The sequence below is a fragment of the Onychostruthus taczanowskii genome, unplaced genomic scaffold, assembly GCF_017590055.1.
Source record: "Onychostruthus taczanowskii isolate IOZ18803 unplaced genomic scaffold, ASM1759005v1 scaffold15, whole genome shotgun sequence".
Lineage (NCBI taxonomy): Eukaryota > Metazoa > Chordata > Aves > Passeriformes > Passeridae > Onychostruthus > Onychostruthus taczanowskii.
The window spans coordinates 8005613-8018490 of NW_024498685.1; the positions used below are offsets into that span (position 1 = coordinate 8005613).

Here is a 12878-nt window from a genome sequence, read left to right on the forward strand (position 1 = left end):
CAGGGCTAGACTTGACATGTCGGTTTTCACCAAGTCTAGAATCTTTCAAGCATATGCTCAGCTAAGAACACAGGCTGAGAATACAGACTTGATGAACAAAGCAATTATTCCAGTAGTTCAGTGGGTTGACCCTGACCAGATGCCAGGCACCTACCAAAGCCACTCTCTCACTTCCCTGCCCTCTCCTCCCCACGTTAGCTGGACAGAGAAAACTTCACAAAGGGTTCATGGGTTTAGATAAGGGCCATGAGAGATCACTCATCAAATACTGTCATGGGCAAAATGGGCTCAAAATTAGAGATATAACTTAAATTTACTGCTAATAAAATCAGAGCAGAATAATGAGAAGTAAAATAAAACCTTAAAAACATGTTCCTCCCACTCCTCTGCTTCCCAACTCTATCTCCTACCCAAGTGGTGAAGGAAGACAGGCAATGGGGGTTATGCTCAGTTCATCACCTACTGTTTCTCCTGCTACTCAGGGAAAGGAGTTGTTCCCCTGCTGCACCATGGGGTCCCTCCCACAGGAGACAGTTCTCCATGAACCTCTCCAGCATGAGTCCATCCCATGGGCAACAGGCCCCATCCAACTGCAGCAGTGTGAATCCCTCCTATGGGTGAAAGTCCCCTTCAAACTGCTGCAGTGGGTCACCCTGCCATGGGTACAGTCTGCTCCAGTGTGGGCTCCTCCTTTCACAAGCCTCCCACAGGGTCACAGCCACCTCTCAGGCATCCCCCTGCTCTGGCACGGGTCTTCTCCACAGGCTGCAGGTGGATCTCTGCATCCCCCATGGATCTCCATGGGCTGCAGGGGCACAGCTGCCTCACCATGCTCTGTGCCCATGGGCTGCAGAGGAATCCCAGCTCCAGTGCCTGGAACACCTCCTCCCTTCCTTCTTCACTGACCTTGGTGTCTGCAGAGCTGTTTGTCTCACATATTCTCACTCCGCTCTTCTCTTGCAATTACAACTGAGCAAAAACTTCTTTTTTTTTTTTTCTTTCTTCTTAAATATGTTATCACAGAGGCTTTACCACCACTTCTAATTGTCCCAGCCTTGACCAGTGGCATGTCCATCTTTGGAGCTGCCAGGGATTGGCTCTGCCAGACATGGAGGAAGCTTCCAGCAGCTTCTCACAGAAGCCACCTCTGTAATCCCCCTGCTACCAAAACCAGGCCATGCAAACCCAAAACAAATACTATCTTCTGCTTATCTTATCCATCTTCTGCACAACAACAGATGTGCTCATTTTTGAAGATTTTATAATTAAGACAAGCAAGCCATGAACTTAGTGTGTCCATGCTTAAGGCTAACTTGGATGAACTCTGATTCTAGTCAGTGCTTCTTGCACCTATAACCCAAATAATAAATGTTTAAAATGACAGGCAATCCTTTTATAAGACCACACTCCCATAAACCCCATGCAATAGATTAAATGGATGCAAATAGGGAAATGTTTTTGCACTACTCTTCCTCTTGCAATATGAATGGATGCCTTTTTCAACAACTGCAGTCCTTCTTTAAATGACTTCCTGAATATAATTTCTTTTCAAGTTTTCTGGTCTCTTTAAGTATTCAAGTCAAACCATTTTCCTGAGTTTTCTTCCAGGCACAGTTATTCAGGACATGCCCATCTTTCCCTGAATTTCAAGCAAGTCTTGCCATTCAGCCAGTAATTTCCTGAGAGTGCAGTGCTTTGTTCTGGTACAAGTTCCCTTACATTCCTTTTTTCTACTGTTTCTCTCAAGTTTTCTTTCAAGATTCACCCTAATTTTTCCAAGTTAGTTCTTCCAGAAAATGCAATTTCCCCATTTCTTAACCTCCACTGACTCAAATGACAGCATTTCCTCCTACTTGTTTGCCTGCAGCTAAATACAACAAATATGACAATTGCCAGTGCCAGCTGACTTTCTGCAATACTCAGTTCAGTATCTCAAATCTGGTTTTGTGCATTATATTTACTATTATACTTCTGTTTGGAAATAATCATGCCATGTCTTCTTCCTCTTCTTCAGGCACTACTGAGGGAGACTTTTTGTGAATCTCTTGCAGTTTGTTTTTCCCCCTAGCCAAATTTAAACCAGTTCTTCCTGAAGCTGACTAAATTGGCATAAACTTAGAACAGCCACTATAAGGTATCTGCAGTCATCAGTAAAACAAACTGCTGTTTCCTGTAAACAACATAATTCAAATGCAATTTAAACCTGGAAGTTCATTACTACACAATAAAATGCTACCCCACTAAGCCTAAAATTAGCAGTTTAAAATTCTCTTGATTTTCTCAGCATCAAACAATGTTTGCATCAAATGTGCTTTGTTTATAACCTCTCAGCAAGGGACAGACACTTGGGACATTCTTCCTCTGTGACTTAGGCTTCTCCTTCCTGAAACACTTCCCTGACAGCAATGGTTCCAGGAAACAAATCAGGCCCTTGCTAAAAACTTTCACTTCTTTCATCTCCAAATGATACTTGCAAGCATCATACTAAATGAAAACTGGTAAATTTGTGAGCAACTGTAGTTCAGTGCTACCTTCGCTACTCTATGTCTGTGAGCACTGCCAGGAACAAAACCATTCCAAGCACTGACAGTGGCAGCCCTGTAGCTGAGCATTAGCAAGAAGTGGTGCTGCTTACAGGAGCTGAGTGCCCAGCTCCTGGCAGGCAATTCCATCAATGGCTGCATCCTTCACTCAGGATACTTCACCTGGCAGCACTAAAACCAAACGTAGAGATACAAGTACTTGAGCATCTTAAAAACACAAGAAAGTGCTCAGCTGCACTTTTTCATGCTGCTAACTAAAGCAAAACCCCTTCTTGGAAGGGACAACAACAGATGTGCTCATTTTTGAAGATTTTATAATTAAGACAAGCAAGGCGTGAACTTAGTGTGTCCATGCTCAAGGCTAACTTGGATGAACTCAAACCAGGCTTTTTCTAAATACTTCTGCCAAATACCTGCACACACATGCAAGAAAATCTCAAATCTGGCAAAGAATTCAAGAATCTACATTCTTCTACCTCAATGGCCATATTCTTCTACAGTAATCCCTTTCAGAGAACCAGCAGACACTGTCACAAATCAATGCACTTCTCCAGGCCAGAATACTCTAAAAACCTCATCACACTAACACAGGATTTATTTCAGGCCATTTGCACACTTAGACATGCAACACATTAAATTTGTTAGGAAATGAAAGTGAAAATTCTCCAGAAGTCAGGAATTTTATTTTAACTGAAAATTCAAATTGCTAATCCACTTGTACAAGAACTGCTTTGAAGGAGGCACCATGGCCACTGCAACACAAGTGCACTGGATTTCAACAGCAGGGAATACTTTAAATAGTGCAAATACTGTGAATAGTGCAAATAATTGCAGTTGCATAGCCACTTACACTCTGGGCATCCCAGACAACTGCAAGCTTTGGGAGTCACCACTGATGGGCATACTCACAAACTCCCTCAGCACAGCTAATTTCATTTCAGCAAATACATTTGAACTACCTGTATTTAATGTGCATGACAGAGGATACTGTAACTGAGTGCTACCACATATTCACGAGCTCCAGCTGCCTTCCCCAGACACCTCAATACCATTCTTCATTTATAGGACTTGGTCAGCCTCACTGGACACCCAACATGACAATGCTTGTGGTGAAGACTCCTCATCTTGTTTTGAAACAATGAATTCCCAATGCTTTGGGGTTTATGGCTACTTTTTTCTCCAGTTGATGACAGTCAAAATGTTTTTATCTGAATTGGATTTGTCTCCTCATGTATCTCAAAACAATGCATTCTTAAATACACTAACACTACCTAAGAAGATGCCAAGGCAGGGTATTTTTCTATAGCTCAGATGCAAGAGGAAATACTTTAAATAGTGCAAATAGTGTGAAAAGAATGCATTCTTAAATACACTAAGAAGATGCCAAGGCAGGGTATTTTTCTATAGCTCAGATGCAAAAAGATTATTTTACAGCACTTCCATATGTTTGTCAGGAAATTAAGCAGGGTCCAATTCATAACACACTGTACTGTGATTATGTCTTTGAAAAACTTAATGGAGTTGACTGGCAGAACTCTTGGGATTAATAATAAATTCAGCAGATATGCTGTAACTTGTGATCCCCTGTGATCATCTCTGTTATGCCTACACCAAAAGCCTTTGAGGTGAGGAATCTGATGACCATCTGTACTATGCTGAGACCTTTCTAGAAACTGGTTACATCTACTTTCAAGTACAACTGAACCCAGCCCACACGGCATTATGAAAACATGCCATTCATGATATTCCCCAAAAGAATTCAATCTAGCTCATTCACTTAAAACAATTGCACAGCACCTACCTCCCAGTACATTAAGCACACAGCTCAGATTTGTTCCCACTTGGTTATCCTGAATTATGGAGGAAAACAGTATTTCCCTCCTTACCATTCCCATCCCATCCCCATACAGCAATGGTATTTTATTTATGGTTCAAACCTATTGCACATTCTTTCTTTGTCTGATATCCTTTCAGTTTTCTTATCTCCAATCAGTACCTGAATCCTGACCTGTGGTAACACTGGAAACAACACAAAACACAGAAAAAAACACAAAAGCACTGTTTCATTCACACCTTTCATTCGTCTTTCACCTGCAAAAACTAGAGAGGAACTTGCAGCTTCCCTGGGTGGATGCAGAACAACATAGGCACATTAAACACATAAATGAAACCACAAAATCTTGAAGCAGTTAGAGGAGCTGCAGAATTCTAGCAGTGTTTCCGAAATTTGATTGTCTTAATAAAACATTTTTTTTAATCTCCCTCAATTCTCTATTAAAGCAATGAGCATTTTTCCATTATAGCAGTGGCCATTTCCCATCAATTCAGCACACATTTACTCAAACACTTGAAGGAAGCTAACAATGCTTTTTCAATGTGAAGGTTTGTTGAAGCTTTTCAACAGTGGAAACATTAAAGACTAAGTAATCACAGGCATCTGCTCATCTATGTTTTGTAGGTTCTGCTAACCAGTATGAGACACACTTCCATCCTTCTTAAAGGCTTCCTCTTAATTTCTGGACATAACAACAGAAGCATGAAGAGCTGAGGACATTTCTAATCGGGCTGTAAAACTCTGCAGGGCGTGGTGCTCTTATGAAATCAAGACCCAGGCATGAAATCCTGTCCTTCTTTGTGTGTGAAGAATTTCTTTACCGAGTAATGGCGCCAACCTGGATTCTGCAACCCTACATAAATCACTGCCAGTTGTGGCTAAGCTGTAATGTTAACCAACCAATTTAAAACCATTACTGACATAGAAACATGTATTTAGAGATTTTGTGCCAACTATGAAACCACACAGTTTTTCAATCATGTGAACAGGATACTCTATATGGAATGCTAAATACTAAAAGCCGCATTGGTTTTGGGGTTACCTTTCTTGATTGCTCAGTTTGGCATAGAGGGCTTTTACCAGCTCTGGACATTTCAGCAAATGTTCTGTAACAATCAGGAACCTAAGGGAAAAGAAAAAGAAAGTCTTATTGGAGCTATAAAAGCAGTATCCACATTTACTCCAAATGCTGCTGGTTAGTTTTAGTTGCAGATTAATGTGTGTTGTGCTTTTGGTCCTACTCACTAATAGATACAAATTGGCACAAAATAATTGCATGTTGTTCTGTAGTTTTTCCCCTAGCATAGCAAGGACCATTTCTCAGCAGTTCAGCACACTTTTATTCACATGCTTGAAAGAAAGCTGGCTGGAGTCTTAGTCCAGCTATATACACCACAATTGAAACAATGAAACACTCATCCAATGGTTTATGCATCTAAGCAAAAAGACAAAGTACTTGAAAATTATTATTCTATTCATCACAACACTGTCTGTAAGCCCAAACAGTCAAAAAAGTGCCCAAATAATATATTGATTTTTCTTTAAAAAAGGCAATTGAACAAAGCATCAAAGCAAATAGGATCTTCTTTGTCAGATGCAAGCAGCAAAGTACTTTTCTCAACTTCAAAAACATACTCTCCTTGTGTAATAGAGACCTAAGCTGAGAACCAATTCTAAATCCTTGCTTTACAAGGCAGGTAGATATATAATCCTGGAATCTCATATTCTGGAAGGGACCCACAAAGATCCTCAAGTTCAATTCCTGGCCCTGCACAAGACACCCCCAACTTTGACACAAGGATCTTGCCAGTCAAAATCCAGTGAAGGATATTCTGTAATAAATTATCACCACCTTCCCTTTCTCACACCGTATTCTGTCTGGAATACAAAAAGACCAACAAATGACTAAAAGTTGACAAAACAGCCACTGGTTCCCTCTTTCTCTTCACCAAAATGTTGCAAGGGATCTGTGATACCAAAAAAAGGAGTCTCTTCCTCAAAAAAGAGTCTCTTTAAACAACAATCTATCCAAAACTGGCAATGGCTCATTCTTTCTTCTTAATACTTTCTCTGGAAAATATGGTCAGCCTTGGCCTTGTGCTAATGCCAGTATTTTCACTGTTTGCTCTCCCAAGCACCATCCACAGCAGTCCACAGCAGGTGACACTAATTTAATTTCAATCCAGATTCATAATCCCAGTTATGCGAAAAAAAAACTAAAGTAGGTAAAAGTATTTAGCTCTTCAAATCACATCCCCAGGAGCACTAGCAGTGATATTTATGGTGCATAGGTACACTAAAACTAGATGATGCATTTTTAAAGCAGCTTGTCTAAGCTACAATAATTACAAGTGAAGTCTCAGAGCATCCTCTGAGCTGATGAAGTTACAGAGAAAGAACAGCTAAAATAATATTAAAATCAAACTTTTTCAATACTCCCTCCACCTTCTCCCTAGTTTTCCCTTTGCTGACAGCCTTTATTTTGCATAGCCATAATCTATTACAAAGCTAATAAGAAGATCACAACGAAGCCTTCCAGCTGCAACAAAGTATTTGTTGGACAAATACTCAATGCCAACTGGGCAAACAGAAGAATAAGAGGTCCAAAAGATTAATAGCTATTATATTTCTAATCCTAACTGTGGACTTAGCCAGCATCGGATTCAGTTACTGAAAACGTAACATTTTTAAGAGGAGGAAGAAAAACTATTTTCTACTGCACTTCTTTTTACTGATATTTGCACATTCATTCATTAAAAAAATATGCAGAGGTGTAAGGAATCATCAACTTAAAATTGGCATGCTGAGGAGCGTAGCGTTGACCCAAGAGTTTTTCAATACAAATTTCAAAAAACATGAAGACTCAAAGTCAGCAGCATGAATGGATCCAACTGAGCTGCACACTCAGCTGTAGCACCCAAGTTGAGCCATCAGCAGGGCAGTCAAGGGCAACTCTTCCACAGTTCCTGTTAGTTCCTAACATCTCACAGTCATCCACAGTTAAACCTTCGGAATCGTCGCAACCAACTTCTTTTTCCATGGATTTAAGCAGAACCACAAACTTTTGTGTGGAGCTGCAGAAGAAAATAGCACAGATCAGTGCTGTGCAGAACAGAACTTGGCCTAAGAATGTACAAATTTCAGCTGACAATGCAGTAGAGTAAAAAGTGCATTTGAGGAGATAGCCTGAAGCCTGATTTTTCTATTTTGCAACTGGGGCTATTTAATTTAAAGCTTAATTTTCATGTTTAAGACTACATTGAGGAAACCTTGTCTACTTGTCTTATAATTAAAAAGTGATCAATAATTATCACAGAAAAAGATCTGCTGCTACTAGGGTCATGTTCTTGATTACTATTGCAAAGTGGAAGGTGGGAATGTGTTCCTTGGGTCAGTGCTCCTGTATTTCCTCACATGCATTTTGCACATTCTGTGGACCAGACCTCTACTGCTTGAGGAGCTTGGAATATTTTAAGACAAAAAATTCTGATTCTTACCTTCTGGTTTCATGATGTGATGCAACACCTCTAAAAACAAAAAGCTCTGGCTGCACCAACCCTGGAAGTGTCCAATGCCAGGCTGGACAGGGCTTGGAGCAACCTGGGATAATGGAAGTTGTCCCTGCTCATGACAGGGAGTAGAAGGAGATGAGCTTTAAGGCCCATTCCAACCCAAACCAGTATGTGATTCTATGAAGTATCTGCTTCTGTATTTAAGTGAAAAAATATTTTTTAGCTTATTCACTTTGTGCACTACTGTGCCATGAAGAACAGAGCATGAGCATCATCACCAAGAGATAACAGAAGAATTAACAGTGGAGTAAGCATTCCAACTCCTTCACCATGCCTAGCAATTTTGGAGGTAGCTAAGCAAGGATGCAGCAAATTCAATGTACTATCTTTAGTCCTCTCAGCACTCCTGTTTTTCATTTGTGGCACGGGAAAAGAAGAGGAAAAGTAAGATCATCTACAATTCTGAAATATAAAAAGATATTCAGTTTTGGGTTACTGACTGAACATGGCATTTCAAATGCACACAAAAGGCTTTGGTAGGAGATTTAAACTCTCTTTGGGGGCCAACAGCAGAACCACTGGAATAAACTGAAGACCACTGTAATTTACTGAAGGAAATCATGACAATTAAAGCTGTTATGCAAGCGTAACACAGTAAGAAATGAATAGTGTTAAATATGCCAACCTTCTCGACTCTTTAAAAACTGTTTGGCTAAAATCCTAAAAAAATCAAGTGCTTCCATAGTAGATAAATACAGGAGGAGATGTTCAAAGACTTTACAACAGCACAAGGGCTGTATTGTACCAAACTGAAGTTCCAAAGCAGCCAAGACAAAGTGGTATGAGCTACATTTGCACTTGGTATATTCCAGATGGCCACTAAGCTTGCTCCAATCAAAGCTGGGAGTAAGCAATCAACTTTATCATCAAATGTCATGCTCCATATTAAGTTGATTTTATCCCATTAGCAAATTTAGGGAGCAATTTCCTCAGTCTCAGAAAAAGAGGAAGACAGCACCACATGTTTTCCAAGTAGAAAGAACAAGACATGGCAATTCTCTACTTGATCAGCAGCCTCCTTTTTCAATCTCAAAACCAAAAGCATTTTTCATCGCCCTACAATAATGCCACTCTATCCAAAACATTCAGTAAGAACTAAATAGCTATCTTTTTACTGTAATTTAACAAACAAATGTAATAAATCATCCACATTTTGAAGAAAAGTAAAGAAGAAAGTTCAGCTATTTTCAGTCAACCTTCAAACTCTCATCTTATCTCTCATCCTTTTTAGATGCTAAAAAAGCAATATGCCTCATGAGGAATTACTTGGAATCAGAGCACATTTTAGAAGAAACATGTTTCATCCTTGCACAAGAATAGAAGAACACTACCAAAACCATTTAAATAAACAATTACAATTATAAAGCTATTCAATAACAAATGGAACTGAGCTGCCATAAAATCACTACAAAAAAAGCTAATTCACCCTATTCCCACACCAGCACTTCTCTCTCAGAAGGAGAAAAAAGAAACACATTCTCATATGGAAGGCTTGGTCCTAGTATCAAACATCACAATACTCCTCTCCTTTGCTGAACCAAGCACAACAGTCCTTCCATCTTCCAAAGGCATTCCTCCAATGAAAGCATCCTCCCTAATAGCCATGATAGCCCCCACCAAGTAAACTCTGAGATCTTTTTGATTTGAACAAATTCAAATTATGTGCAGTCTTTCTCTGATTCAGAAGACACTCCCACTGAATTTGACAGCTACATCAGAAAGGCACTAAACAGATTAAATCTAACTTATATGTAAAAGTGAAATAATTTTTTTCTGAAGAGCTACCAAGAAATAAATGGAAGATGATTAGCAATGGCTAATAGCACTTCCTGCTCCCCCCTCTCCACAATATACACATGAAGAAAGAGGTGACAAGATAATTAAATGTATGAGGCTGAGCTTTGAAAGACTGAGGAAATCTGTGCCAATTCACTGCTACTGCAAATAGAAAGTAGAAGTTATTCAGATCTCTAAAATTAAGGAAACTTTTCCAAGTGTCAGTACTATTTAAAACCACAGCTCAACTTGGAACCTGCAATGTTAACTTCAACTTTCCTGGAATTAAAAAATAATTACTTTCTAGAGAACAGAAGAAGGGGGTGGAGGACATCCCAAACTGTCCGACAGAAGAAACTGAGTTGCCAGCCCAATGAAAAAAAAAAAGTTACTTCACCTCGCCCCCCCCCACACACACACACCCACACCCCAATTAAGCAAAAAGAGCAGTACTGAAGAGTTCTATCCTTGCCTTTAAATCTGTGCCCATAGGCAAGACTCCTTGCCACAGGAGTACCAGTTTCTGTCCACACATATTTCCATAAGCCAGGACAAAAAACCCAGAGGCAAAAAATTGGGGAGGAGTAGCCCCACATCCTAATCTTTACAGTAATCATTGAGTTGTGGTTTCAAAAAGAGAAAGTGGATGTTCAGCAAAACTTACTTCCATGCCAAACAGCTGACCACACTCCTAATATCAGTTTTCTGAAAGCCAAAAAGGACATTATGCCTCTTATTTTAAAATGGAGGATTTTTGTACTTTGCTCTTCAGGAATCAAAAATACAACCTGTTTTTCCTATCCATATTGGCTGAACTGCCCTATGCACACACTTGGAAAAACTGATGACACAAGCTATACTCTAATGAAGCCACCAAGGTATTTCTAAAATAAACAGCTTTTAGAACACACATTGATCTTGGTTAGGATAAATTACAATGTATTTTTTTACTACTTTTTCCTAATTATCTTTAAAAAACACATATTTTTCCAGGTTCGCATTCTAAAATAGATCTCATGTGGCATTCTCTGTTGGTTTCTCTTCTAAATACTGTACCTTCTACACTGTGTGACATACTTTGCTACTGATTAACACAAACCCAAGAGGGAGTGAATGCAGATGTATGTGGTAACACAGAGAAACATCTTTTGTAAGGCTCCACAATCTTTCAGAGCCAAAGGCTCCCTTGCTTGTGTTTAGGAAAAGTTATTATTGAAAAAAAAAAATAAGACAGAGCATTTCTTTGGAACTGCATGGGAGTTTGTAACAGAGGGCTCTTCAGGTCTTGGTAGTATTCACACAGAAACAGAGTAGAAAACACGTATCAGTTATTGAACAGTTATATATATCACTTATTATAGTCAGTTATATTCCAGCTTTGTTTCCTAAAGGATGGATGTGTCCAATTTCCTGACAGCATCCTTTGGTAGGAAGAGGCTGTTGAAAGCAAGCAGCACCAGAACAAGAATCAGCTTATGGAGCAAGTTTGCTTATGTGTTTAAGATATTTAAACATTAACACATTCAAACTGTTGGAGCAAGTCCAGAGGAGGCCATGAAGTTGATAAAGGGACTGAAGTACTTCTCTTAGCAAGACAAAATGACAGAGTTGGGGCTGTTCAGCCTGGACAAGGGAAGGTTGTGTGGAGACCTCACAGAACTTTCCACTATCTGAAAGGGTTGCAGGGAAGCTGGAGAGGGACTTTTCATCAGGAACTGTAGTGACAGACAAGGGGGAATGGATATAAACTGACAGAGAGTATGTTTAGATTAGATATAGGGAAGAAATTCCTCCTATGAGGGTGGGGAGGCCCTGGCACAGGTTGTCCAGGGAAGCTGTGGCTGCGCATCCATGGAAGTGTCCAAGGCCAGCCTGGACAGAGCTTGGACCAACCTGGGATAGTGGAAGGTGTCCCTGCCCATGGCATTGATACCAAAATTTGCCCAATAGAAACTTTCTAGCACGGTTTGAGTATCAGAAAGCAGGTATTCTTTATGGCAGCACTGGGGACCCAGAGGGATCCTTCTTTCAACTGAGTGCCCCAAGCATTAGATGAGCAGAACTTTTACCACACACTCTGATTACATATTCATGAGCTATTTCCACTTCCTTGACTTTGTTTGACACAGTCACACCCCTTACTGGAAGTCCTTATATGGTTCTTTGGGATCTGTCTTCAACACCCACTGTCATTTTTAGGTGGCTGCTCCTTCACCCCCACTTTTGAGCAAGTGCAATATCATTGTTTTGCATTAACTTCCACTTTGTCAGCCTTGCAGAGCTGAACTGGCATCCTGCTTGCATTTTGCATGAATTCTGTTTTGTCTGCTTCTCCAAGGCTACATTGGCTCTTATTTGATAAGAGCAAAATGTTGTTCTGTTCTGCTATCCTTATCAAGTGAGTAAAATGCTGTTCAGTTCTACTTGTCCTTATCAGCAGGGAGTTGGAACTGGATGAGCTTTAAGGCCCCTTCCAACCCAAACAATCCTTCAATTCTTTACATTCAACTCATTATATCAACAGTTCAGAATTAAATTTCTGTATCATCAGAGATACTTCAGAAAGATGGAAGATACACAGAAAATAAATTACTGTCACACATGGGCTTGATAACCATGCTTATCTCTTTGAATAGAAATATAAGATGGAAGACAGGGATGGAAGAAGCAGATGCAAAAGATGCAGAAAAGCCACTAAGAGTTCAGGAGACAGCATCTCACTTTGTGAAGAACAGCATGTTTTCTACAAGACAACTGCACAGCAAAGAACGATGGAGGAGACAGGATCAGTTAATTAGGGTATGCCAGAAATCAGATCCAAGAAAGGAAGCAAAATTGATTCTGCAGTTAGTCTTTGCAAAGACTTCCTCTTTGAAGTACACTCTGTGACATCATACACCTTGCAACTTTCCAAAGCAGCAAGCTCTGGGCACTCTCCACAAGGCCAGCTACAAAGGGGTATGAGCCAGTCAGACAAATATTTTTAAGAACCTCAGAACTTAAATACCATCTCAGAACTTAAATACCATCTGCTTCTCAGACCATTGCTCTTGAGAGTCAGACCAGCAGCAGCAACCTCAGACGAGCTCCCAGCATTTAAGATTACAAGACTGCTAGCCTGACACAAGCTGAGGATCCATACTGAACAGAAGT

The 12878-nt window shown here is 40.1% G+C and overlaps 1 protein-coding gene across 1 annotated transcript in view; it reads right to left on the minus strand.

Annotated features, from left to right (window-relative positions):
* Positions 1-12878, minus strand: part of ATXN10 (ataxin 10) — a 91729-nt gene that overhangs the window by 49655 nt on the left and 29196 nt on the right. Inside the window, exon 6 of the mRNA XM_041398599.1 lies at positions 5420-5500. Within this exon, the coding sequence (XP_041254533.1) occupies positions 5420-5500 (81 nt within the window). The remainder of the gene's footprint in view (positions 1-5419; positions 5501-12878) is intronic.